The sequence below is a fragment of the Sturnus vulgaris genome, unplaced genomic scaffold, assembly GCF_052056855.1.
Source record: "Sturnus vulgaris isolate bStuVul1 unplaced genomic scaffold, bStuVul1.hap1 Scaffold_195, whole genome shotgun sequence".
NCBI lineage: Eukaryota > Metazoa > Chordata > Aves > Passeriformes > Sturnidae > Sturnus > Sturnus vulgaris.
Window position 1 is genome coordinate 13,023,547 of NW_028276170.1, and position 27,202 is coordinate 13,050,748.

The 27,202-nt window shown below is 55.3% G+C and overlaps 3 protein-coding genes and 1 pseudogene across 4 annotated transcripts in view; 3 read left to right on the forward strand and 1 right to left on the reverse strand.

The window, feature by feature from the left end:
* The first annotated feature begins 355 nt into the window (after nt 1–355).
* The window catches only part of LOC148218095 (uncharacterized), a 261,533-nt gene continuing 234,686 nt past the window's right edge, over nt 356–27,202 (forward strand). Inside the window, 1 exon segment of the mRNA XM_088158050.1 lies at nt 356–823. Coding sequence (XP_088014176.1) covers nt 493–823 — 331 coding nt within the window. The 5' untranslated portion in view covers nt 356–492.
* On the reverse strand, nt 2,448–3,641 carry LOC148218096 (class II histocompatibility antigen, B-L beta chain-like; annotated as a pseudogene).
* On the forward strand, nt 20,651–23,035 carry LOC148218097 (class I histocompatibility antigen, F10 alpha chain-like). The gene is made up of 2 exons (XM_088158019.1): nt 20,651–21,790; nt 22,863–23,035. The coding sequence occupies exons 1-2, from the start codon at nt 21,724–21,726 to the stop codon at nt 23,033–23,035; spliced, it is 240 nt and encodes a 79-aa protein (XP_088014145.1). The 5' UTR covers nt 20,651–21,723.
* Nucleotides 23,030–26,134, forward strand: LOC148218098 (uncharacterized). Of its 2 annotated transcripts, none has more exons than XM_088158088.1 (6): nt 23,030–23,118; nt 23,374–24,112; nt 24,205–24,312; nt 24,411–24,446; nt 24,566–24,597; nt 25,633–26,134. In XM_088158088.1, the coding sequence occupies exons 1-5, from the start codon at nt 23,065–23,067 to the stop codon at nt 24,589–24,591; spliced, it is 963 nt and encodes a 320-aa protein (XP_088014214.1). In that variant the 5' UTR covers nt 23,030–23,064; the 3' UTR covers nt 24,592–24,597; nt 25,633–26,134. The 2 variants fall into 2 exon arrangements, with proteins under 2 accessions (XP_088014214.1, XP_088014215.1); XM_088158089.1 differs by having other exon boundaries at nt 25,647–26,134.

The following is a 27,202-nucleotide window of genomic DNA, read 5'->3' on the forward strand; positions in this document are numbered from 1 at the left end:
TGTTGGTGCTTTGATTTTTTGCAGAGGCTCAATCTTTATATTTTGTAAGGGATTTGGGCTGAAACTTGCTTTTTGGGGAGTTTTTTATCTGTGTCATGATGTTTTGGAGGATTTTTAGGCTGAATCTTGGTATTTTGTAGGTTCTTCCAGGCATCATATGCTCAATAACTTCCTGGTTTCCACTTGGGCAAGGAGGGACCCGCAATTTAAGGCACTCCCCTCTTGTTTTTTTCCCCAAACCAGAATTGTACGTTCCCAAGGTGTGAACAGATGGAGGAGGAAGAAAAGCCCCGGAGATCGCGTGGGACGAGGGGCTGCAAACCCAGCCTAGTGAGCTGTGAGGAGCAAAGACCCTCCTCGAGCCAGGAAGGAGGCTGGAGATGCAGGCGGAGCTCAGAGCTGTTGGAGAAGTCTCCTGGAGGAGAGAAGCCCCACAAGTGCTTGGAATGTGGGAAGGGTTTCAGCCGGAGCTCTGGGCTGATCCAGCACCAGATGATCCACACTGGGGAACGGCCCTACAAATGTGGGGAATGTGAGAAGGGATTCATGACGATCTTTAATCTGATGCAGCATGTGCTGGTCCACACTGGGGAAAAGCCCTATGAATGTGGGGAATGCGGGAAGAGCTTCCGCCAGCGCTCCAACCTGATCCGGCACCAGGTGAGCCACACTGGGGAACGGCCCTACACCTGCTTGGAATGTGGGAAGAGCTTTGGGCATAACTCTGCCCTGAGAAGACACCAGCGCGTCCACACTGGGGAGAGGCCCTACGAGTGTCCTGAGTGTGGGAAGAGGTTTCAGACCACCTCCAATCTCCTCCTACATGAGCGGATCCACACAGAGGAAAGGCCCTTCCGCTGCCCCGACTGCGGGAAGGGCTTCAAGCAAAACTCCACCCTCACTGCCCACCGGCGCATCCACACTGGGGAGAGGCCCTACGAGTGTCCTGAGTGTGGGAAGAGCTTCTCACAGAGCTCAGCCTTGACCCGACACCAACGGAGGCTCCACTGAGGGAAGCCCTGTGAGTGCCCCGAGTGTGGGAAGAGCTTCGTGCTCTGCTCCAGCTCCATCCCCCATGGGAGGATCGGTGTTGGATGATCCCCAGTGACCCCCGTTGGGCAGAGCCCTGGTGATCCCCGTTGGGTCGGGGGAAGGGGTTGGAGAGATTTCTTTCCCTTCTCCTTGTGCTGCTGTGATTTGGTTGGTAATAAATTCCCTCGCTCTGCCCAGGCTGGCTCTGTTGTTCCCGTGCCGGTGCTCGGGGCGGGATCTCTCCTGTTCCTTCTCTCAACTCCCGGGCCTCTCCTCAGCCAATCAGAGAATGCGATGGAGAAGATTCAGCCAATCAGGGAGAGCAGCTGTGATGACTCACCAGTTGCCGGGCGGACCAGCAGCACCCAGTGTTCCCCACCTGGACCCCACCCTCCCCGCCAGTCACGATCCCCCCGCGGGGTCCCCCCGAGTCCCTCCCCAGTCTCACCCCACAATAAAGGGGACTGCGGAAACTGGGAAACTTTACTGGGAGCACTGGGCGCAGCCGGGCTCCCAGCGGGGCTGAGGAGAACACACGACACCCCCAAAATCAGTGTGGGATCGGAGCAGGGGGTCCTGGCTGCGTCGGAGGCCACAGGGCGGGGCTGAAGCCTCTGCTGGCTCAGTAGAGCAGAGAAAAGGGGGTGACACCCGGTTGGGGGCCTCAGGGGGAGCACATACGCTCCGGGACACCTCCCCCCCCATCTTCTTTCACAGGTCGAAGCCGAGCCCCAGCACCAGGAAGACGAAGCCAAACACGGAGCCCCCGATCCCCATCAGCACCTTGCTGCGGGCGGTGTCTGGTGGCATCTCTGGGGGTCTACAGGGGTCAGGACGCCCCAAAACCTCTCATGGACACCCCGAGACCCTCCAAGCACCCTCCCAATCCCCCCTAGCCCACCCAGGGCCCCCTTTAACCTCCTCCTAATATCTTTCCAGCCTCTCCAGGACCCACCAAAGCCCCTCCTGTCCCTCTCAGGGTCTCACAGCCCCCTCCTACTTTCCCCCCACTACTCCGGGACCCCCAAAACCTTTTCCAGTCCCTTCCCAGCCCCTCCGGGACTCACCAAGCACCCTTCCACTCTCTTTCCAGTACAACTAACGTCATTCCAACTCCTGCTTTTCCATCCCCAGTCTCCTTTCATCCCCTCCAGACTCACTCAAGCACTCTCCCAGTTACACTCAGCATCCCCACACTCCTTCCCAGTTACATCCAGCACCTCCAAACTCCCTCCCAGTGCCCACCAGCACCTCCGCAACTCCATAACCCCCTCCCCAGCATCCTTCAAATCCCTTCCCAGCCCTTCCAGACCCCGAGGCCCTCTCCCCATTTAGACCAGGCTCTCTCCAACTCCCTCCCAGTTACTCCCAGCACATCCCAGTGCCTCCCCCGTACCGAAGTGCTGTCTCAGCGGCTACTCCAGGTTGACGTGCTCCACCTGGCGGGTGTAGTTGACCCCAAGCCAGGGGTGGTTTCCAGAAGCACCAGGAGCTGGTGGGTCCACTCGCCGTTGGCGACCACGTCGGTGGCAACCACGTGCTCCGGGAGCTCCTGCTGGCCCTGGAACCATCTCATGGATGTGGGCAGAGTAGAAGTACATCACGGAGCAGAACAGGCGGCCTGGGCCGGGCTGGGAGTTCGAGGGCACCAGCGAGATGGAGACACTGGGGGGCACTGGGAGAGAGTGGGGACGCACTGGGATCAGCTTGGGGGAACTGGCAGAGAGAGGGGAGGGGTGGTGTGGAACTGAGAAGGACTGGGAATGGGCTAGGAGAGACTGGAAATAGACTGGGAGGGACTAGGAATGGACTGGGAATACACTGGGGGTGGACTGGGAGAGACAGGAATGGATTGAGAGGGAACTGGGAGAGTGGGTAGAGGTCTGAGTTTGAAATGAGAATGAACTGAGATCAGACTCGGAATGGACTGGGAATGGGCTGAGAAGGTGCGGGAGGGACTGGGGCCTCACTGGGGTGTACTGGGGCAGCACTGGGAGGATCTGGGGGAAAAGCGCCCGGCCCTGGGAGGCCGAGTCCAGCGCGGGGCACTCGGCGCTGCGGATCTGCCTGGCAACTGATGAGTCATCAGAGAGCCGCGCTCTGATTGGCTGAGAGGCGTCAGTTCCAACCATGCATGAGACAAATGCGCGGGGGGGCACCAGGATGGACTGGGAGAGCCACGGGGGCCACTGGGAGGGATGGGAGGCCCCGGGAATCGGCACATGTACGCCAGGGGCTCTGGGGTGATTCCCAGGGAGGTTTTGAGGGGCTCCAGGGTCATTGCCAGGGCAGGGCCTGTGGGGACACGCTCTGCCCCACGCTCACGTCTGCGCTCCACGAGGAACGGGGTGTACAAGTCGTAGTTGTACCTGCAGGACGTGTCCACCCGAGCCCGATAATACTCCAGTAATTCCGGGTCGCTGTTTCGGTACTGGGCCAGTTGTTGCCCATGCGGGGTGTCCCCTACGTAAAGCCCCATATCGCTGTCGAAGTGTGCGAGCTGCTCCCGGTTGTAAATGTGCCTCAGCACGAACCTCACCTTCTCCGTGCCGTTAATGAAGTGACACTCGCACTTTCCCATCCTCTGGAACACCGCTGTGTGTGCAGGATCCCCACCCCGCACCCCCTGTGCCCCACGGCCGCCATGGGACCCTCCTGCCCGCGCTCCCACTTCCTCTTTCCCACCCTTCCCCCAATTTCCTCTCCCCTCCCACCTCCAGCCGCTTCCCAAATCACTTTTGGTGTCCCATTCCTTCCACTTTCCCACCCATTTCTCCCAATTCCCAACCCTCTCCCGCTCAATTTTGAGGCCCCACCCTCCCCTTTTCCCCACTTTCCCACCCTCTCCCACCCCTTCCTCACCTTCCCCCAATCCTCAGCCCCTCCCGCTCGTCCTTTGGGGGGTCTCCTCCTCCTCCTCCTCCCCCTTCAATTTCGGGCTCCCACTGCCCCCTTTTCCCCCTTCTCCCCTCCCGCTCACCCGAGAGCTCCGCGCCCGCACCAGGGGGGGCTCCCAGCACCACCAGTAGGGCCCCAGCTGCCGTCACTCGCCCCGTGGCCAGCGCCCAGCAGGTGCCGCCAGCCCCACAGCAGCCGCCGGGGCTGCACTGGGAGCACCAGGCCGGAGCAGGGCCGGGCTCAGCAGCGCCGCGCGCTCTGATTGGCTGAGAGCACTTTTGGGGACCCGTTTTTCTGAGGCTGCCCCTGGCAACTGATGAGTCATCAACTCTTCGCACTTTGATTTGCCGCAGCGCGCTCCGGCTGCTTTTGGATCGCAGCTCCGGGTGGGGTTTCTTTGCGGAGGGGGAACCGTGGGACGCTGGGCAGGTGGGAGCTCAGGTGTGCCCAGAAATGTGTGCCCAGGTGGGTGCGGGATCTCAGGGTGCCCATGGCGAGGGCTGGCCCGATGCCAGGCACCCCCCAAAGCCGCTCTGTCCCTGCCCTCGGCAGCCGCACAGGGGACAAAAAATGGAACCGAGGGTTCCTGGGTGGGGATAAGGACCGGGAGAGATCCTTCAGCAAACTCCGGCACGGGAACAACAGACCCAGCCTGGGCACAGCGAGGGAATTTATTACCAACCAAATCACAGCAACATAAAGAGGAGGGAAAGAAATCTCTCCAATAGCTTCCTCTCACTCAACGGGGATCACCAGGACCACGGATCACCAGGGCTCTGCTCAACGGGGTCACTGGGGATCATCCAACACCGATCCTCCCATGGGGGATGGAGCTGGAGCAGAGCACGAAGCTCTTCCCACACTCGGGGCACTCACAGGGCTTCCCTTAGTGGTGACTCCGTTGGTGTCGGGTCAAGTGAGAGCTCCGGGTCCCTTCGTGTCTCCATGACTCGATCGGGCCTTCCCCTGGTGGGCACTGATGGGTGATGAGCTCAGAATTCCACATTCCAGGTCTTCCCACATTCCAGGCCGTTCCCTGGTGTGGATCTTGCGGTGCTTGGTGAGGTTGGAGCTCCAGCTGAAACTCTTCCCACATTTCCCACACCCATAGGGCCATTCCCCAGTGTGGATGTTCTGGTGTTTCCTCAGGTGGGAGCTGTAGTGGAAGCTCTTCTCGCATTCCAAGCACTTGTGGGGATTTTCTTCCTCCTCCATCCAGCCGTGGCTTGGGAATGACAAATCCTGGTTTGGGGGGGAAAACAAGGTGGAGGCTCTTTGGGCTGGGGGCTCCTCCTGCCCAAATCCATCTCTAGAACGTAGGAGGTGTCTTGCATCCATGAAACTCTCCACAATATCAAGATTCAGCCACAAAAAAAAACCACTTCCAAGGTGTTCCCCATCTCTGATCTCTCCACTTTGGGGTTCCAGAGGTTTTTCTTCCCTGGGATGATGGGGGTCCAATGGCTCCAGGGGTTCCCCCTTCTCCAGGGTCCTGCTTAGAGATGATCCAGGGGCTTTTGGGGGTCCATGGGGTCCCTTCTTCACTGATGCCTCACTTTGAGATCCCTGGGATCCCAGGGGTCCCTCCTCTCCAGACTCCCCCCCTTTCCAGGCTGCCGGAGATCACCCCTCTCTGCTCTCCCTACTCTGGAGGTCCCAGGGGTTCCTCTCCTCTGCTCTCCCGGGGTCCCCAGGACCAATGTCCTCCCCCCTGCCGACACTGGGCAATGGCCACATGGACCCCCAGAAGATTCCCCTAAGGGGCTCAGCTTTGGGGTCCTGCAAGATCCAAACATACACACAGAAAAAAACCTCCCAGTGATGCCAGACGATATTTGGGGTTCAATTCCTCAATCTGCGAGCTCCAAACACACCTCAATTAAAAAAACCCTCTCAGGGGCCCCCCGATAAATTTGGGACCAGCTTTCCCTCCCCGCTCACCTGCAGGATGCTGTGGGGGCGACGGGGGGCACAGGAACCTCCTGTTTCTCCTTCTCTGCCTGCTCCTGCTCCTCCTCTTACTGCTCCTCCTTTTCCTATCTTCCTCTTCCTACTCCTCCTCCTTCCTAATCCCACCTCCTCCCCAGTTTCTCCATTCTGTAAATTGAGAGTGGAGAACTTTGCTTGTTTTTAGAACTAGAACAAAGATCCCAGATGGAACAAGCCTTGCTGGTTTTAGTCAGAAGCATCAGTGACTAAAGGTCACGTTTCCTTTGGTTTTGTCCCTTCCTTGTTCCCCCTCAGTGTTCAGGCTGGACTATGGGGTGTCCTTGTTTGCTGCATTTTCAGAGTTCCTCTTGGATCCTTTGGGCAGTAGGCTGTGCCCTGGAGGATTCTTTGTGCTCCTTTGTGACTGTCTTCGGTTTGAGTTGTTAATTTAAAGAAACTTATTTTTTTCTGTTGTGAGACAGAACCAGCAGCAAAAGAGCAAGGCAGGCCTAAAATTTGAGAGAGTCTAAAAGAAAATTTATTAATTACACAAACAAAAAGAAAGGAAAAAAAATTTAGAATAAGATTTTTCAGATTATTCCTTCCCTTTCTCTCCTAATCTTTATAACAACGGAACAAAAATATAACAAATACTTTGGTCAGTCCCTAAATTTAGTTTTTCTTAGTTCACTTCTGGAGAGAGAAGCCTCTTCTTGTTGAAGTTGTAGGGATTTTTCCTACAAGAAGGAAAAAGACAGTTTTATTGTGGTTTTATCTTTTACGATTTGTATCCGCCTGGGAACCTGCAACCGTGACGCTCCTCCCAACTCTACAGCCGTCCCAAAGCTGTAGATGTGGGCCATGTCTGTCCCATGGGGTATTACTTTTAAGAATGAAATGTTCGACAGCAAAGATTCTCTCTGTCTCCTTTTTCTCTGCTCAGGCTTCATTTTCAGAAAACTGAAATCCCCTTCTTTTCTCAGGACAGAAATTCTCAACACAGGTGCTTTTTAGTCAAATCATTTATTAAATGGAACATTTCCATCCCCCCATGTCTTTTTCTATGGTTTATAGGAATATTCAGTACATCAGTTCATCCCTACAATTTTACAGAAAAATTTTCAGCCATTTCAGCATCTTCTTATTTTCTTTCCATCTTAGAAACTTAGCTCTTACATCACTGACTTCAGAAATCTTCTTATTCCCTTTCATATTAAAAGGAAAGGCTGAAGGCTTTGCAAATCTAATCTGAGCACTAAAGAGTTAAAGTTTAACACAACTACAAGAGTTGGGCCAGGCTCAGGCTGTGCTGGGGAGGGCAGCTGAGGTGTCAATCAGCCTTTCTGGGGCTGGGCTGCAGCCCCACACTGCTCATGGCCACCCGGGCAGGCCCGGCCCGTCCGGCAGCAGCAAGAGTCGGCCTCCCCGCACGCCAGAGCCGCAGGCCCGTGGAGGAGGAAGCTGTGAAGGTCTTATCACAAAACATTTTCTCCCCCTGGCCATCGGGTCCCCCTCGTTGACAAAAGGGGCCCAAGCGGCCTCCCGAGCCTCCCCCCCGCATGGGGGAGGGAGAAGCTCGGGTTGGTGTTACCTGCTCAGCCGCTGGAAAGACAAAGAGGCTCAGTTCTGGATTACCTTCCTCAAAATGTGTGTGCACGGAGCGAACTAACTTTCTCTAATTGGCTGTTGCAGGTATCCCAACCCCCACAGAAAAAATTCCCTTAGGAAGAATCTTTTCTGAGTTTCTTCTTCCTAAGTCAACCTATCACAGTGACACAGAGAACCTTCCAAGCGTTCTTTCCGTGAGCTGCTGCTGTGATGTCACAGGAGCGTTGCCACTTCCCAGTGGTGCTCCCGTTGCTGTGGGACACAGAGGCCTCAGTGCCCAGAGGCTCTGGGTGCCTGCTGACTGCCGGAGGATCCTCCTGCCCGAGGCATTCTCGGCAGCCAGCCCAGCCCTGACCCGTGTCCGTGTGTGCCTGCAGGGGTGCAGCCTGCAGACGTGTGCAGCGCGGCCACAATGATCCAGCAAGTGGTTGCTGCAGTTTGCACTCTGTACTCTGTGGCTTATTCGGGGTATTTTTTAACTCACTTGGCAAGTAAGTCGAGGTTTTATCTCGGTGCAGCATCTGTGGCTTTGGGCTTGCTGTGTGCTTTCTGTTCTTCCTCTGGACCTTTGAGTTGACTTTGTAACCAAATTGCCATGAAGACACCGTTGGTTTGGGAGAGTTCCTGCCAGCAGCTGCAGCTGGAAAAGGGGGCGTCTGCAGCCAGCGAGGCGTTTGCAATGAGGCCTGGGGGGGGTTCTGTTCCCTCGAGCAGGGCGTCTGTGGCAGTGGAGCCTGGAACTCCCTTTGTTTGCTGACACAGCCCAGGATTTTGTGCTGTTCTCTTGCTTGCTCTGTGAAGGGACTGTGGCTCCTGGAGGGATGCTGTGAAAGCAAAATGTTCTCTTGGGGTTGCCTTGCTCCGTGGCATTTCACACAACAGGCAATTTTTTTCCTACCAGCATCTGGTTCATGTTCCCTCTCCCATTGCAGGGCACCTCATGCGTGGATCCCAAGCAGCTCCTCCTTCGGTGAGTGGGAAGAAACCTCTGGTGCTCAGAATTGTGCAGCAAGTTGTGAGCTCTGTGTGTGGCAGCCGAGTGCCATCCTGGGAGGCTGAAGGAAAGTTCCTGTCAGGGTCTTTGCAGCAGCAGCAGCAAAGGGATCCCTGTCAGTTTTCTCCTTTTCTGCTGAAGAGTTTTAGAAGAGCTGCAGGTCTGGTTTTGCAGGCAGAGGATTTGCCTTAGCCATGGTGAAATATCGAATTCCCAACAATAAGTGGCAATGTCACTTTTAGCCCATTGTGTGAACAACTCTGAACTCTGTTTGTGCTTCGTGCAGCTGGATGTGTAGCTGAGGATAAATAAGGTGATAACTGAGACAGAACTTCCTGTCCCTCACGCTGCTGTCTGTCCTCAGGGCACCAAAGCTGCATCAGCACCTCCTCTGGCTCCCTCTGCTTCCAAAGAGGAAGAAGACAGCAGTGAGCTTCCCGCTGTTCTGGGGGACGATGGTGAACACCCCGTGGTTTGGGAATACAACAGCAAGGCTCCCGCAGTGTGGGACAAGGACAGTGGACATCTCCCGGCACGGGAGGAGGATGGTGGATGTCCCCTGGCATGGGACAAGGATAGAAAAGCTCCCATGGCGTGGGATGAGGGCGATGGACATCTCCCGGTGTGGGATGAGGACAGAGGACATCCTGTGGCTCGGGAAGAGGAGGGTGAACATATCCCAGCACGGGATGTGGATGGTGAACGTCTCGCTGCTTGGAAAGATGATGGAGAACCTGCAGCATCTCGGGAAGAGGATGGAGAACCTGCAGCATTTTGGGAAGAGGACGAGGAACCTCCCTCTGCTTGGGAAGAGGACACTGAACCTCCCTCCGCTGCGGGATCCTGGGCTGAACATTCTGACAGCAGCACAGCCCTGCAGCCAGAGGGGACAGGGGAGCGGTGCCTGATGCAGCTGAGTACGTCTGTTCTGTTCCTGTGTGCCAGAGCAGGGTGCTGTGTGTGTGTCTCAGCATGAGCTGCACCCAGTGCTGCTCTGCAGCTGAATGTCACCGAGTCATTCATTGTCCTTCCCCAGCTGACACCAAGGGGCTCATGGCCCCAGGGAGTGGGGCTGCATTCTGGCTCTGCTGCAAGGCGGGGTCTCCATCTGGGAGGGAGCATCTTCCACGTGGTTTCTTTCAGGGAACATCGTGAGCGTGGGGGAGCCTGCTGAGAAATACCTGGGACTGGAGCAGATTGGCCAAGGGTAAGTGCATGGCAGGTCCTTCTGCACAAGCAGGGCCCAGGTATTTTGCTGGAATCAGGAGAGCTCCAAACACCTTCAGACACTGGGGGATGATCCTGCTGTCTCTCAGTCCTGGTCAGAATTGATAACTGTGGTCAGAAGGCAAAGGCCCCTGAGGCTGGCAGTGTCCTGCCTGCAGCAAGGAGCAGGACCTGCAAGATCTTCTGTGCCTGGAATTTGATTGCCCTAAAGAGCAACTCACCATCTGGTGACTCTCAGAAAACAGTTCTCAAGAAGAACTAATAAGCGCTTTTTTCAGCACAGGTAATAAACCCCATACATTCAGTAACAGACACAGAGCTGCTGCACTCGAGGGGAAAATGCATCACCTGCCTGATGGCAGGGCCCTTGTGGATCCTGCAAGTCTTAGGCAGGAAATGCAAAAGGATGAAATACATTCTTTTCCACTTCTTTAGACACCAACTCCCACCTCAGGTTTTGAACTAAAGGAATTCAGTGTGGACATTCGCTCCAGCCCTTTTCCTTCGTGTTGGGCTCAGTTTTCTCTTGCACACCTTGCCTGGCAGATGGCTGGTGGCTGCTGCACTGCTGTTTGAAGGGTCGATGCACCCAGGTGTTTTGTGAATGCTGCAGGCAGCAGAGATCTCCTGTCTGGGCTGCCTTTCATTCCCAGAGCCTAAAGCTCTGATTCTTTCTTCTCTGCTGTTTTGTCTCCAGGGCTTTTGGAACTGTTTGTAAAGGACTCGACAGGGCCACTGGAGGAGAGGTCAGTGCCACCACGTCCAGCACGTCTGGCAGCTCTCGAGGGCTTTCCCCTCTGCTGGGAGCTGTGGCTGCAGCTTTGGGGGCCCAGCAGAGCTTTCCTGCACAGGCTGCTCCTCTGAAGGCAGAGCAGTGTCAGCCTTCAGAACACAGCTGGGACAGCCTTGGTGCTTCTGAAGTGCCCAGAGGAATGCAAGGAGGGCAGTGGTGTCTGTCAGAGCCGGACACCATGGCTTGGTCTTCATATCTAAAACCATGAATGCATCAGCAGGTGGAGACTGAGGCCCAATTTATCTTCATCCCAGCCTTGGACAGGAACACTATTTAGCAGTTTTTCCTTCCTGCTTTTCATCTTCAAAGGCCTAATTAGGCCTAATTAGGGAGAGATCATGCTTGGGCTCAGTTTGGGGTTTTAGTCCTACTGCAGCTGTTCACAGAGAGAGAGGGAGAGAAATGAGAAGATGGATATCCAGAGCAAAGCTCTCTCCTCAACGCTGCAGTTGAAACACAACTGGGTCTGGTGTTAGTGACAGCCTGTGACAGTGGATGTCTGTGTTTGCTTTATTGTGCAATCCCAAACAGAGCAGTGGCATTTGAAATCATGACCAAATCCCACAGAATTGCTAAAGGGTTCTGGGCTGTTTTGCTCTGTTTCACAGCATCAGAATTACATCCTGCTTGCAAAATGTGTTTAAATCATAATAATGATCATCATCATCGGAGTGGTGATAAACTAAGGCCATTTGAGAAGATGCAGATTCTGTAGGTGCAGAAAATGTTGTTAAGAGCTTTGAGGCTGACAGCTGAGGGACCATTTCTGCAGAGCTTACAAGGCCAAATGTCTCTGGCCACGTGTCCTGTAAGCAGCCCCCAGCCAGCAGAGGAATGCGCTGTGGGAATGGCACTTGCTGAGCTCTGGTGTCCCATGCCAAGGCAGTTTGGCACAGCCTGGCTCTGTCGCTCCAAAAAGATTTGTTCTGTGTTTGCTGTGGTCTCCTGCCACAGACCCCTCCAGCTAAAGGTCTGCAATGTCACTTCAGGTGGCCATAAAGAAAATGAGTCTCAGAGAGCAGAACAGGGAACGAGCTGTGAATGAGATCCTGCTCCTGAAAGGCAAGAACCACCCCAACATTGTCAACTCTTTGGACAGGTGAGTGCTTCAGGTCTTATCCTGTGCAAGGTCCCTGTGTTAATATTTCATCCGTAGTCTGTAGCCTCTTTTGAAAAAGCCTGACCCGGCCATATCTTCAACAACAGCCTGGCACTTCACTCCCTCCGTGCTTTTGTTTACTTTTTTTCTTCAAGCTGAACCCCTTTGCTGTGCCTTATGACAAGTGCTGATAAACCATGGCAGAAATTATTTCCCTTGGCTTCTTCTTCCCAACTCCTTTCCATTGCTGCAGATGCCAGGAAGTCCAGGTTTCCAGAAATGCCTCATTTGCCCATTTTTCAATGGCCTTGCCTGTTTCTGAAGGGACTTTGTTCATGGTTTCCCAAAAAGTTGATAACTTTTGTCCCAAGTGCTGTATGGCCTCCTTGCCTGGATAACTCTGGAAGTTGCATTGCCTTGTTCTGGAGGGAATGGTGGAACTGATGAGTTCAGATGCTGAACCAGCTGGGGGCAAGTGTTGTGGTTCCACAATGATCTGGGCTGTTGCTAAACTGCGTTTTTCACTTGTTGCCATCTAAGGCATCTCCTTTCTCACAGGTGTCTCCTTCTCCTTCAGACTGTGCAGATTCCAAGGCCTGTGCAGGAATGTCTCTCCATCTGATCGTGTTCTCATTGACAAATGACCTGGAAACAAAACTCCACTCGAGGCTTTTCCATGGGGGAATTGAGCAGTGCACATTCATCTCCATGCTGTTGTTTTCCTCTTCCAGCTTCCTTGTTGACGAAGATCTCTGGCTGGTGATGGAATACATGGATGGAGGAACTTTGCAGGACGTTGTCAGACAGACACACATGGCTGAAGGAGAGATGGCAGCTGTCAGTCGGGAGGTGAGGGATCCTGCTTGTGCTTCCCATGGCTTGGACACGATGGTCCTTCCAAACAGGCTGTGAGAGCAGGAGGGGCTCCATGCTCAGGGCTTTGTTTCTGTGTTGTTTTTAAGAATTGGAGAAGGAAGAGCCTCTGAAGTCAGTGGCCTGCCAGTATCACTACACTTCTACTCTGTTCTTGTCCTCTTTCCTGCTGCTGTGGTACTCTCTCTGTCTTTCTTTGATTTGATTTGATTTGATTTGATTTGCTGTTCTCAGCTTTGCCTTGAACCATTTTCCTGGAGCTTGTCTGCACTGTCTCCTGGCCTGTCACAGCAAAGTTGCTGCTGGGAGAATTCCAAACTGTCCTTTCTTGTGTGATGCGTTCTGGCCACTGATTTTTACCCTTGTGTTTCTTGTTGTCTCTCAGTGTCTGCAGGGCCTGGATTTCCTCCATTCCAACCGGGTGATCCACAGAGATCTGAAGAGCTTCAACATCCTTCTGGGAATGGCTGGCTCTGTCAAGCTGGGTGGGTGTTCGTAGCCAGGCACGGTGCTCCCGGGGTGTGAGTGTGAGGCTGTTTCCAGTGATGGTCAGAGCCCCACAAGTGCTGCTGCTGGCACTGCCCGGCCCCTGCTGCCAGCTGAGAGCGGCTGCCCCGTGCAGAGAGCTCAGGAGAGGAGAAGAGTGTCAGGAGTGGCTTTGCTCTGGGTATGGCCCTTCCAGAGGGACGGGAGTTGGAATCTAAACTGCAAGGGAATCAGTAAAAGCCACTGCATGAACACTGAGGGTTTATTTAAGGGTCCAGTTCCATCATTCCTTGGCCACAGCCCTGAGGACTTTTCCAGCTGACGTCACTACTGCATTCTCACACTGAGAGTGGGGAATCTTTGTGCTTGGTTTCCTCATTGCAGCTGTCTTTGACAGTGTTTGTTTCTGTCCTCAGCTGATTTTGGCCTCTGTGCTCAGCTCAGCCCTGAGCAGGACCAGTGCAGCTCCATGGTGGCTCACTGCTCACTGGATGGCCCCAGAAGTTGTGACCAGGTCTCCTTATGGCCCCAAGGTGGACATTTGGTCCTTCGGCATTGTGGCCATCGAGATGGTGGAAGGAGAACCTCCTTACTTCAAGGAAACAGGGGCTGTGGTAAGAGGCAAATTCTCCAGGGTTTGCAGAGGCCTGTGAGCACAGGCTGACCCTGCACTGGGAGGAGCTGCTGGAGGTTTCTGCATATTGGGAAGGGAATTCCCAGAAGACTCGAGGCTGAACACAGATGAATATTCTGCAGTCTCCAGCAACAATTTGCTTTGGGTTTCAAATTGTTGCAGCTCTTCTGTCTATGAGGATGACCTGAAAATGTGAAGCCAGTGTATCAGCTCTAATGTTATCTTGCAAAAAAACCACAAACCAACCCCAAAACCCAACAAGCTTTCTGAAGGAGTTTCTAAAAGAGGTTTTTAAGAGAGGTTTAAGTTGAACTCCCCCCTGATTTTTCTCACTGGGAAGCTTGTCTAAAACATGAAGATGATTGCTTAACATCCCTGTAGTCCAACATATTTCCTTCCTAGTCCAAGCTACTTTCTCTGTCATCAAGCCTGAGCTTTCAGCAACCCCAACCTCCTGTTCCTTGCCTGGCAATTTCTGGGATGGGGCATCAGGAATTCATTTACTTCAGTGTCAGTGGCACTGCAGACATGTGTTTGATGCAATTTAAAATAACACACGCAGACCACACTGACTCTTGAAAATGGCCTGTAAAGCTGGTGTCCGTATTTGGAGAAGCAAAATGTGCTGTTTCTGATGGAGGTTCCTACTAACAAAGTCAGACAACGAAATTGCCTCTCAAGGCAAGATCATTTGGATGTTGCAATGGCTGTGGCTGCATCAGGGTTTGGGGTTATTGGCTGGCATAGAAAAATGAGCCGTGAGCAGCATCTCTGCCGGGGAGGAAACTGCCCCCGGAGCTGGGGCTGAGTTACCGGGGTCGATGTGAGCAGCTGTGGGTGTGAAGGAAGCTGGCACAGCGCTGCCTTTGCTTTTCCTGCAGGCTCGGGCTCTGATCCGGCAGAACGGGACCCCGCAGCTGCAGGAGCCGCGGCGCCTGTCGGCTCTGCTGCGGGACTTCCTCGAGTGCAGCCTGGACTCGGACGACGAGCGGCGCTTCTCTGCCCAGGAGCTGCTGCAGGTGAGCGCGAAGCGGCTGCAGGGGAAACAGCAGCGCCAGGGAGGGCTTTTCTTGGGGGGGGACCTCCGATAATCTCCAGCCTCGCTGCTTTTCACACGCAAAGCAAGCAGAATCCTCGCCTGGTTGGGGCTGGCTGGGTCCGTTCGAGGTCATCTGGACCTGGTGACCCACAACGAGCAGGGACATCTTCAAGTGGCTCAGAGCCCTGCCTGACCTGAGCTTGGATGCTTCCAGGGAGGAGGCACCTCCCACATCTCCGGGCTCCCTCTGTCAGTGGTTCCCCTGGTAAAAAAATTCTTCTTTAGACCTAATCTGAGCTCGCTTCCATCTCTTGAGTTTCAAACCATTCCCCTTCGTCCAGGAACTTGACTCTGGAAAGTAATGGTTCATTTCTTTCTTTTTTATCCTTTGGGCAGCACCCATTTTTATCATCAGCCAAGCCTCTCTCCAGCCTGACCCCTCTGATCGCTGCAGCAAAGCAACCACGGGTGCAGCAGAGGAGACGAAGCACTTGAGAACAGCTTTTTGTTACAGTAGTTAGGACAGTTAGTTAGGGTCGTTAGGACTGTTTGTTATGGCAGTTTTTTGAATAAAAACTCTCTTAAAACCTCAACACCCTTGTGTCCCTGCCTTCTCCCCCTGTGACTCAGCTGCCCCGAGCAATGCGAGGGGAGAGCGGGCCCAGCCTCGCCCAGAGCTGAGCCCCGGCAGAGCCCAGAGCAGCCTCGGCATCTGCAGAGTCAGCCTGGAAGGAGGCGCTTGGAGCCTCCTCGGCTGCAGCCGCCCCTTGGTTACAAACTGTGCGTGGTGGGAAATGCCACTGGTTCTGCAAGAGGGCAGAAGGGGCCCGGGGAAGGCCCAAGTGCTCCATGCAAGGGAAAAACCCACCCAGTGCTGGAGAAAAAACACGCTTTTATCCCCTCCAAAAATGTAATCCTAAACCAAGTGGAACAGGGGAAAGGGAGGAACCCCGGACCTTCGGGCCCTGCGAACCAAAGCGTCCCGCGGGTGTTGGTTTCTGCCGGGCTCGCTGCCCCCAGACCAGCCCAGTCCAGCCCGGCCCAGCTCAGCCCAGCCCAGCCCAGCCCGGCTCAGCCCAGCTCAGCTCAGCCCAGCCCGCGGGCAGGGACACGCGTTTGGAGGAACCTGCGAGGGCGAGCAGGTGAAGGGGCTCCGGCAGTGACGGGTGAAATGAACAGGGTGAATGTGACTTAAACAAACCCTGGGAATCTGCTTGGAAACAGGGCCAGGGACTTGTAGGTAAGAAGGAACGAAAAAGATTGTCACTTCTAGAAAATGGTGGTAATTGGCATGGACTGTTGTTCAGCCAAGGCTGTGTTAAATTCTTGAACTAGGGAAGAACAAAGACTTAAGAGAATTATGAATATTGTTTTGTTTTACTAAAAAAAAAAAAAAAAAAAAAAAAAAGCAAAAAAGCAGGGGTGTGTGCACATTGGAGGGGGAGATGGAGTGGACAGAGCGAGAAGTCTGAACCTTCCAAGGTACAGTCCCGGGGACAGGGCAGCCACCTCTGTACTGCAGACAGGAACCGGGAACAGTGACACGATCTGACTGTGACCCCCATCCCCTGTGTGGGGACAGGGGAGGGAATGGAGAATAACGGGAAATCCGGGAGGGAGGGAAGGGTGAGGGGAAGATGTTTTCGTAGGAATTACTTTACTTCTCATTCTCTTGCTCTGACTTGTTTGATAATGTTGAAAATTTTTATTAGTAACAATTATAAATGGATACAATTAAAGTATTGGAGATGAATACAATCAAAATGCATATATTTGAGAATATAATTTAGTATAATTGAGGTTCGTATAAAGCATAAGCAAAACCAACCAGGGATACGGGGAGTGGCTCCCATTCCTCACGTACCAAAGCATCAAGGCCAAAAATCCTATTTCTATACTATATGCTACAGAAGTTTCTAGAAAACTCCTCCTAGTTTCTATTCCTAAAATCTACATCACTATGTTGCATGGTGCATGCTCTACTAATGGGTTAGGGGGTCTCTCATCCTTTTGAGGGTCTTATTTCCGATGAAGGCTCATCATCTTCATCAGTGTCCGCTGTGTAACCTGCAGGTAGCGCAGGCGCCCTGTGTGACTGAGCAGATGTTTTCCGTAACAAGACTTGAATTAAATCCCATGCTTGGAATCGTCCCATTTTGGCCCATTTCCAGGTCAAAATTCTATTTCTAAATGCTACTTATCAGACCTACGTCCTTCTACTATTCGCTTCCAACATCCTCCTTCGACTCCCAACATGTGGAAGATGTCCTTTGTCCTGTCTCACCCATCTCCCCCCTCACTCTGTAACAATTATCTTCTATTGATCTAAATACAATTTTGCTAATATAACTACAATTAGCACGAATCACATTTATCACAATAATAAATTCAATTAATTTCCCCAAGTCAGGTGTATTGACCAGTGATTAAACTCTCCCCGCCCTTATCCAGACCCTCGAGCCTTTCTTAATGTGTTCTGTTCCCTGCGCAGTGTGAGGAGGGAAGTGACAGAGAGGTTTTGGCCTCTCTCAGTCATCCCGTGCTCCGGCCGGGGCTCCTACAGAGGCTGCAGGTGGGTCCCGTCTCCATCCTGGACTCACCCCGAGCTCCCGGCGGTTCCGGGCAGCAGCGGTTCCTTGGCCTCCTGCCCGGGCCGGGCCCAGCGCCAGGGCCCCGCCTCAGGCGAGGTTTCCGAGAAATGGCGGAGCTCGGGGAAAGGCAGGGGGAGTCCGTGCCGTGTGTAGGGCTCGCCCCTCGCTGCGATTGGCTGATTCTGCCGTCATTCCTCGTTCTCGCGCTCTGATTGGGCAGAGCGGGGACAAGCCCCACCCCAGTGCCGCAGGCGAGGCGCCCCTGGCGCAGCAAAGGCGCCATTACCGCAGCGTCTGTGCTGGCCCAGGAGCGGCGGCGGCGGAGCTCGGAGGCGGTTCCAGCGCAGCGTCCCGAGGACGGGGCAGCCACCGCTGTACTACCCTCAGGAACCGGGACGAGCCAGCGCTGCTCCGGCACCGGCTCCTGCCGAGGCCCCAGCGGGAAGGAGACCGCGGGCAGCCGCTCCCGCAGCGCCCTCAGCCCAGCGCCAACACGGGCCGGCACCGGCACAACCAACCCGCCAGAGCCCCCTGCCGCCCCCGAGGCCCGCAGCGAGCCCCGAGCCCCCGCACAACCGAGCGCGGCTCCCACCTGCGCTGGGGCCGCCTCCGAGCTCCGCCGCGGCCTCCCCGGTGGTTCCCAGTCACCCCCTATATGATCCCGATCATTGCCAGTATGTTCCAAATCACTCCAGGTAGGATCCCAATTGCCCCAAACATGGCCCAAGTGGCTCCCAGTCATTCCCAGTATGGTTCCTTTCACTCTCAGTCCCTCTCGGTAAGAGTTCAGTGTGGCCCCAGTCATTTTCAGTATGAATCCAGTCACACCTTCTGTGATGCCATTTGCCCCCGCTGTGGCCCCAGTTGTATCCAGTATAAATCCAGTCACCCCAGTATGATCCCAGTAACTCCCAGATACTCCCACTATGAGTCCGATTTGATCCCTGTCACTTCCAGTATGATCCCAGTTACTCCCAGTACTATGCTAGTCACTGGCAAGTGTGACACTGTCAGTCCCAGTATGACCCCAGCCTGGGACAGCTGCTCTCAGTATGATCCCAGTTACAACTGCATTATTCCAGTTTGTCTTATTCACCCCTACTACAGATCTGATCATTCCCAGCATGATTCCAGTAAATTCCAAGATGATTCAAACCACTAGTAGTCTCTCCCAGTGTATCTCACTTGTCCCCTGCATGCTCCCAGTAGCCCTCAGTGTGGTCCCAGTATATCCCAGTGTGATCCCTAGTGCCCCAGTTCTGCTCCTAGTGAGTTCTTGTCCCAGTCCTGGTGTACCTCGGTGTCCCAGTCTGTCCCAGTCCCTTCCCAGCAGCCGCCCTGCCCCATTCCTGGGCAATGGGACTCCCCTGCACCCCCTTTCCCGGGAATCTTTCTCTGCCAGCCCCTGGATCTCCTGTTTCCGTCACCCCGGGGACCCCCAGACCCCCATTCCCGGCCAGCCCAGGGCACCTCACCCCCAGGCCTCCTTTTCCTGGGAAACCCGAACTGGGCACGGGGCTCTCCAGCTGTTCTGGGATGTATGATCACCCAAAGGAAAGGGAGAGAACAGGAGAGGGAGAGAAAGAAGGAGATTGGGAATCAGAGATCGGGGTCACAGCGCCCAGTCCTGCTCCGCCAGGGGTGGGATCAGCACCCGCAGGAAAAATTGGATCGCGGTGCTCCCCCCGCTCCGGGCCGAACCCGGCGGGTTCCGGGCAGAGTTCGAGCGCAGGGTCCGGGAGCGCAGCACAGCCCGGCCCGGGGGTCCCGCAGTGCGGGGCTGTGAAGGGTCCCAGGTGGATCTCTGAGGGATCCAGATGTGTCCCAGGAGCGGATCCGGGTGAATTTGCTGGAATTCCCCCTTTTCCCCTCCCTCCCGCGCTCCCTTGGGCACTTTCACTTTCGCATCTCTCGAGCGGCGCCACAGCTGCGACCGGGGACGGCAGCGATGGCTCCAGCGCTGGGTCTGGGGCTGCTCTTGGGGCTTCTGGGGGGCCCGGGGGGCGCGACAAAAGGTTAGTGAGACCCTCCGAAACCGGGACCCCCCTGAACCGCAATTCCTGGGCACCAGGATCCCCCTAAATTTCCATTTTCGGGCACCGGGAGCCCCCTAAAACTCCGTTCCCGGGCACGAGATCCCCCGGAATCCCCATTTTAGGTCGTGTGACCCCCAAAAATCCCCTTCCCCAGCACCGGGACCCACCTGTACCTCCTTCCCCAGGACAGGGACACCCCGTAGCCCCTCTTCTGGCACGGAGATCCCCTTGAACCCCAATTTCTGGTCACCGGCACCCCTTGAACCCCCATTTTCGGTAACCAGAACCCCCTTGAGCCCTGAATTCCGGGAAGGAAACTCCCCCTTAACACGCATTCCCCAGCACGGGAACCCCTGAACCCTCGGTTTTGGGTACGGGGACTCCCCCGTACTCCCTTCCCCAGCACCGGGACCCCCCTGCACCCCTATACCCGGGACTGGGATCCCCCCGCACCCCCTGCAGTGCCCTGGGAGCCCCCTGCACTCCCATTCGCAGATCCACCATTTTCCTCGGCTTTTGGACCCCCAGATCTCCCGAATTTCTGCGTCTCCCCATTTCTCCATTCCCGGCGTTTCCTGGAACGGGGTTCCAGGGGGTCCCCCGGGGTCCTAGGGGGTCTCAGCGGGGACCCAGTGGGATCCAGATGAATTCCCTGGAATTCCCCTTTACTCCCATCTCGTTTTCGCGTCTCCCAAATTGCGTCCCCAGGATCCGCTCGCCTCTCCCTGCCCCAGCTCACCCTTTCCCGTGACCCAGGGACCCCCTGGACCCCCATTCTTGTGCACAGGGACTCCTGGATCCCCCATCCCGTCTCTCCCAGTCCCTTCCTTGAAACTTGGACCCTTCCTGAATCTACCAGTTCTGCTCCTGACTCTTGGACGCCCCCACACTCCCCCAGTCTCTGCGTACACCCCAGTTCTCCATCCCCTGCTCGTCCTGCGGGGGGTCCTGGGAGGTCCCAGGGGGAATTCAGGGGAATTCCCAAGGTTTTCTTTGTCCCCTCCTCGCGTTCCCCCAATCACTTTCGCGTCTCCCAAGCTGCGGCTTCGGGATCCGCCCGGGAACCGGTGACCGCCCCCTGCACCGGGACCCTCCTGAACCCCCGTTGCTGGGAACGGGGACCCCCCTGCACTTCCATTTCCGGACGAACCCCCCTTCCTGGGCACAGAGACCCGCCTTGAGCGTTCATTTCGGGGCACCAGGAACCCCCTGTACTCCCTTCCAAGTCCTGAAAACCCCTGCACCCCCTTATCTTGCACCTGGAACCCCCCTGAACCCCCATTCCCGGGCACGGAAACCTCCCTGAATCCCCATTTCTGGGACCAGGACCCCTCTGAACCTCCATTTTCAGGCACCAGGACCTCTTGAACCCCAGAAGCTGGGAAGGGAACCCCACTGAACCCAATTTCCTGGGCACCGGGACCCCCTGAACCCCCATTCCGCTGCACCAGGACCCTTCCAGCCCTCTATTCCTGTGAACGGGAACCGCCGTGCACCCCCTTCCCCAGCACCAGATCCCCCCACGCCGTTATTTGGCACCAGGACCACCCTGAACCCCGATTTACCGGCACGGGAACTCCCCTGAACCCCCATTCCTGCGCACGGGGACGGCCCTGAATCTCCATTTCGGAGGAACCGGGACCACCTTCCCCAGTTCCGGGACCCCCTGAACCCCCATATTGAGGATCGGAACCCCTCTGAACCCCCAGTTCTGGTGCATCGGGACCCCCATGTATCCCCTTATCCAGCACTGGCACCCAGCTGAGCCCCCTTATCCGGCACCAATGCCCCCCGCACCCCCTTTCCAGACCCTCTCCCTCTCGGAGACCCCAGCCCCCCTTTTCCTTGTCCTCGGGACCCCCTGGACCCCCATTCCTGCCTTTCCCAGCTCCCGCCCTCCACTTTCCTCAACCCGTGCAACCCCTTTCCTGGGCATAGGGACCCCCTGGACCCCCCATTGCCTTCACCCCAGGACCCCCTAAACCCCTATTCCTGGGCATGGGGACCCTTCCCGCATCCCTTTATTCGGTACTGAGACCCCCTCCTGAACCTCCTTCACGTCTACTGGGACCCCCTGCATCCCCTTCTCGGGCATCCCGCCCCTCCCAGACTCCAGACCCGCGTTTTTCCTTCACCTTTGCACCCCCAGATCTCCCAAATTTCTGTGTCTCCCCTGTTCTCCACTCCCGGCGCTTTCTTAAGAGGGGTTTCAGGGGGTCCCAGGTGGGTCTCAGAGGGCTCCAGGGGGGTCGCAGCGGAGATCCAGAGGAATTCTCTGGAATTCCGCCGTCCCCTCCCCCCGCCGCGCTCCCTCGGTCTCTTTCGCTTCCGCGTCCCAACCTGGGAGACCGGGATCTACCCGGCGACCGATGATGTCACAGAAAAATCGCGTTACCATTGGTGAAAAGGAAATAGCAGCACCAATGGCGGGGCCGGAGGAGGCTCTGGGGGCGGGGCCGGGCGGGCCTGCGGCGGAACAGCGCGATGGCTCCAGTGCTGGGTCTGGGGCTGCTCCTGGGGCTCCTGGGGGATCTGGGGGGTGCGACGAAAGGTGAGTGAGACCCCCCGAAACCGCGACCCCCCTGAACATTCATTTCCAGGCACCGGGAACCCCCTAAACCTTCATTCCCAGGCATGGGGAGCCCTCCATAGCCCCATTTTGAGTCCTGTGACCCTCCCATCCCCTTCCCCATCACCAGGACCCCCCTGGACCCCCATTCCTGGGCACGGGGGACCCCCCTGGACCCCCATTTCTGGGCACTGGGACCCCCTTGAGGGCCAGTTACCGGGCATCAGGACCTCCCTGTACCCCCTTCCCCAGCACCGCAAAACCCCTGCACCCCCTTATCTGCCACTGACACCCCACTCATTTCCCGTTCTTTGACATCCAGATCCCTTTGAACCTCGAATCGCAGCACGGGAACCCCCCTGAACCCCCATTCCTGGGCACTGGGACACCCGTGAATCTCCATTTTCGGGCCTGGGACATCCCTGCACCCCCTTTTCGTGCATCCCGCTTTTACCAGACCCCAGTCCCGCCCTTTGGACCCCCCGGACTTCCCAACTTTCTGTGTCCCCCCCGTTTTCCACTCCAGCCGCTTCCTGAAACGGGGTCCCAGAGAGTCCCGGGCGTCCCAGGGGTCTCAGGGGGGTCGCAGCTGGGATCCAATGGGATCCAGATGAACTCCCTGGAATTTTCCCTTTCCCCTCGTCCCCTCCCCAACCGCATCCCCTCGATCTCTTTCCCGTCTCCCAGGCTGATCCTTCGGGATCCACTCGCCTCTCCCAGCCCCAGACCCCTTTTCCAATGACCCTGCGACCCCATGGACCCCCATTCCTGCTTTTCTCAGTCCCCCTTTTTCTCTGCATCAAGGGCCCCCGAGCCCCCCATTCCAGTTATCCTGGGTCTCCCCACCTTGTGACCCCTCTTTCCTGGGCACCTTTCCTGGAACCCCCATCCCACCTCTCCCAGTCCTTGTATCCTCCTTTCCTTGGCACTGGGAGTCCCCTGAGCCCCCATTGCTGGACACTGGGACCCCATGCACCCCCTTTCCATCTCTCCCAGTTCCCCTTTCATTGATCCATAACTCTCTCAACGCCCCCAAATCTCCGTGTCCCCCCAGTTCTCTACTCCCTGCATTTCCTGCACGTGGCCGTGTCGGAGCCCAGCCCAGGGATCCCCCAGTACATGGTCACGGGGTTTGTGGATGGGATCCCCTTCGAGCGCTACGACAGCGAGCGGGGCCGGGCGGTGCCACTGGCACAGTGGATGGAGGATGGAGCCGAGCCAGGATAGGAAGACCCAGAACTACGTGAAGGACCAGGATGTGGATGCCTGGAACCTGGATAATCTGCGGGACCGGTACAACCAGAGCAGAGGTGAGTGGGGGGATCCATGGGGCTGGAATGGGATCGCTGGGGCTTGATTGTGGATTCACAGGGCGCCAAGGGGATGAGATGGGGATCCATTTGGCTGGTATGGATATCTTGTGATCCATGGGTTGGGATGTGGATCCATGGGGCTGGGATGAGGCTCTGTGGGTCTCCATCAGATTCTGGGGCTCCATCGGGCTGGAATGGGGCTCTGGGACTGGGACATAATTCCATGGGTCTCTGTGGGTGCAATCCCCTCAGGTCTCCACACCGTACAGTGGCTTTATGGCTGTGAACTTGTATCCGATGGGAGTGTCCGTGGATCCTATCGGAGTGGCTATGACGGGGGGGAATTTGTCTCCTTTGACCTGGGATCCAGGAGATTCGTGGCGGCCGACAGCGCTGCTGAGATCACCAGGAGGCGCTGGGAACGTGAAGAGAATGAGGCTGAGGAGTGGACAAATTACCTGGGGCAAGAATGCCCAGAATGGCTCCAGAAATACGTCAGATACGGGCAGAAGGAGCTGGACCACAAAGGTGGGAGCAGAATTCCTGTGGGAATGTGGGACTTGGGAACGGAGGACTTGGGAATGCAGTAATTCCAGTGGGAATTCCATGGGCAGATCTCACCCCTGTCCCATTCAAGTGGGAATTCCATGGGCAGATCTCACCCCCATCCCATTCCCATGGAATTCCATGCATGTCTCTCACCGTAATCCCATTCCAGAGCCCCCTGATGTCCATGTGTCTGGAAAAGAGGAACATGGGACGCTGATCTTGTCCTGCCACGCGTACGGATTCTACCCCAGCTCCATCACAGTCAACTGGATGAAGGGGGATGAAATCTGGGATCAGGAGACGGAGTGGGGCGGGATCGTTCCCAACAGTGACGGCACCTTCCACACCTGGGCCAGGATCGAGGCGCGGCCGGAGGAGCGGGAGCAGTACCAGTGCCGGGTGGAGCATCCCGGAATGTCGGGGCCCGGGATCTACGCTTGGGGTGAGGCTGGGAATGTGGAATGTGGGAATTGGGAATTTGGAATGCCCAAATGGGGATTCCCCTCCCCCTGCTCACCATCCCTCGTTTCCCAGATCCAACATCTGGCAGGAATCTCACTGTGGTGGTCGCTGTGTCCATCATCGCTGCCGTCCTCATCCTCATTGTCCTCATTGGATTCGTTGTCTGGAAGCACCAATCCGGTAACGCACGGGATGGGGGCCGGGAAGGGGCATGGATCCACTTGGCACTGTTCTGGGAATCCTGTACCACCAACGCTGATCCCACTGTTTTTCCACAGGGAAGAGGGACAGGAATGAATACAGCATGGCAGTCAGTGAGTACCAGTGGTGGATCCAGCTCTGGATCCACTCTGTGCAGATCTCAGGATGGATCCTGGGGTTAATCCTGGTGTGTGATCCGTGCTAGAATCTCATGGATTTTCTCTTTCTGCAGGAAATGATGTGGGAACAACGGCTTGACCGCAGGTACGGAGAGGGATGAGGGTGGGATTCCAGAGAGGGATCAGGGCAGGATTGGATAGATTGGGATCAGGGAGGGACTCTGGATCAGAGCAGGGGTCCAGAGCAGGATCAGATGGAATTGTGGAGTGGGATCGGGGCTGGATTCTGGAGCGGGATCAGCTGGGATGGATGGAACAGGATTGGTTGGAATTCCAGAAAGGAATTGGGGCAGGATGGGTAGGGCGAGATTGCGTGGAATAGATGGAGCAGGATTGGTGTGGGATGGATGAAGTGGGATCAGGGAGGTCTTCCAGAGCAGGATGAGTTGGATGGATGGAGCAAGTTTGGGACAGGATCAGGTGGAATTCCGGAGCAGCTCTCACTCTCCATGGGCTCCAGCAAGGTCCATCCTGCGGGATGGGGACAGGGACAGGGTGACACCATGACCCTCTCTCATCCCAGCAGGAATCACTGCCTGAGCAATCCCCAGAGATGGATCCAGCCCCTTCCTGTGGTAGTCGATTTGGCTGAGATGGACTGGGATTTAGCCCAAATTCCCTATAAAGAAAGCACAAATTTAAGACCTTGGGAGGCAGGCTGTTAAAAAGCAAGGCCTTAGACATTAGGTCTGGCCCCTGCCCTGCAGATGCAGAGGCTTTAGCCTAAAACCATGGGCTTTGTAAGGACATGTCAGGCATGCCTAGGCACGTTCCTAATTCTCATTTGTCTTTGGACCTTTGCCCTCGGGTATCCCTGTGTATATCCCTCCCCCTGGTCTTTGGATGCAGCCTCTCAGATCACATGTTCACAGATGGATTAAAAGGATATCACAGGCACACCATCATTCCCATCCCACTTATTATTATTATTATTATTATTATTATTATTATTATTATTATTATTACTAGCCACGCCGTAACCCGGTCAGGCTGGTGAAGTTGTCACAAAGGGAAAAACCCCCATTGCATTACAACAGGCAGCCATATCAGATTCCACATGTTCCAGGTTAAATTCACGTGAAGGGGAAACTGGATTTACAGAGATATCTAATGGCTTTAGGTTCCATGTTGCAGAAGCTCCAGAATTACATCCTGCTATCCAGACCCATAGGACTGGACACACCTGCACATCCCTTCCAGCCTGGACACTGGGTCTATGTGAAGTGGTGGGACAGTGATCCTCTACAAGCCAAGTGGAGAGGACCATTCCAAGTCCTGCTAACCACCCTCACCTCAGTCAAAGTTGCTGGCAAAGGACCTTTTATTCACTGCTCCAGAGTTAAGGGTTCTGTTCCTGAAACAACTGAAAATAGAGACTGATGCAGATGAAAACATTTTTTAAATTAATCCTGTGCCTAAAGAACTGTTCATAATAATCCTGATTCTTCTTTGCATGATAGCCAACTGTGCAAGACATTACTACTGTTAAGATATTTACTGTTAGATATTTATATATTATTAGATATTTATCTGTTGTTAGATGTTTACTGTTGTTTGATATTTATCTATTAGATATTTATTTACTGTTAGATACTTACTGTTGTTACATATTTACCTATTTATTGGGGGTTAGCTTTCTTTTCTTTTGTTCCTTCTTACCTATAGAATTTTTCCCATGAATTGCTAGAAAATTCTAACTGCAGCTACTGGTTAGTGCTTTAGAAAACAAAAGGTTGGCCTGGCCCAGGTAAAAAGGAGGGCGGGGGTGGGCAGCTACTCAAGGCTTTGGGTTTTGGAAGACACGTTTGGAGCTGCTCTTGCTCAAGGAGAGGAAATCCCCATGACCCAGCACAGAGCTGCTGCTCCTTCTCCTCTGGGGTGAGCCTCTGCTCGTAAGAGCAGCCACTGACCTAAGGCCTTATTAACCCCTTCCTCACTAAAAGAGGCACCGATCACCCTCTGCTCACACCCAGCTGCCGCTGCCCGCTGCTCCTTCAGCGCTGCTCTGAGTTTCTCTGCGCTGAAGCCCCGCCCTGCCCTGCCCTGCCGGGACGTCCTGCCCTGCCCTGCCGGGACGTCCTGCAGTTCCAACTCCTGCCGAAAAATTGCCTGATACATCTCGTCCACGAGCCCAAGATCTTTTGTTCATTCCTGCTGTTCTAGCTTAGTGCTTTTCAGAGTCCGGCAGGGGCACTGGGATTGACTGCCCCAGGGCTTTGAGAAGCAAATCCTCTCCTCCATCCTTTCCCATCTCGGCCAGAAATGCTGTCACAGGCTCCCTGGTTCTGTTTGTTATTAATTCCATAGTTGTTGTTTTCTTGCCTTGTTATACATACCAGTAAGAAACTGTTATTCCTATCTCATATCTTCGATTAAAACCCCCTTAATTTCAAAATTATAATAATTCAGAGGGAGGGGGATTTACATTCTCCAGTCCGAGGGAGAGTCCTGCCTTCCCTAGCAAACACATGTCTTTCAAACTGAAAGAAATTTTGGTGCCCAACATTCTCTGCGGAGAACTTTGTTTGTGTTTCCAGGCCAATGGCGGCTCGGCCCGGGCCCGTTCCAGGGCTGTTCCTCATCTCCGCCTTTGCCCTCCCACAGCCCGGGGGGCCCCGAGAGCGCGGGCCGAGGCTGGGCCGTGTGCAGAGCCCGGCCCTCGCTGCCATTGGCTGATTGTGCAAATGTCA

What these genes read in the sequence shown, in the direction of transcription:
- LOC148218097 (XM_088158019.1), top strand. Translation starts at nt 21,724, where the DNA reads ATGGCTCCAGTGCTGGGTCTGGGGCTGCTCCTGGGGCTCCTGGGGGAT. An exon ending in TCTGGGGGGTGCGACGAAAG is followed by an intron (nt 21,791 to 22,862) that starts GTGAGTGAGACC and finishes GTGTCCCCCCAG; the next exon opens with TTCTCTACTCCCTGCATTTC.
- LOC148218098 (XM_088158088.1), top strand. Translation starts at nt 23,065, where the DNA reads ATGTGGATGCCTGGAACCTGGATAATCTGCGGGACCGGTACAACCAGA. An exon ending in CCGGTACAACCAGAGCAGAG is followed by an intron (nt 23,119 to 23,373) that starts GTGAGTGGGGGG and finishes CAATCCCCTCAG; the next exon opens with GTCTCCACACCGTACAGTGG. An exon ending in GCCCGGGATCTACGCTTGGG is followed by an intron (nt 24,113 to 24,204) that starts GTGAGGCTGGGA and finishes CTCGTTTCCCAG; the next exon opens with ATCCAACATCTGGCAGGAAT.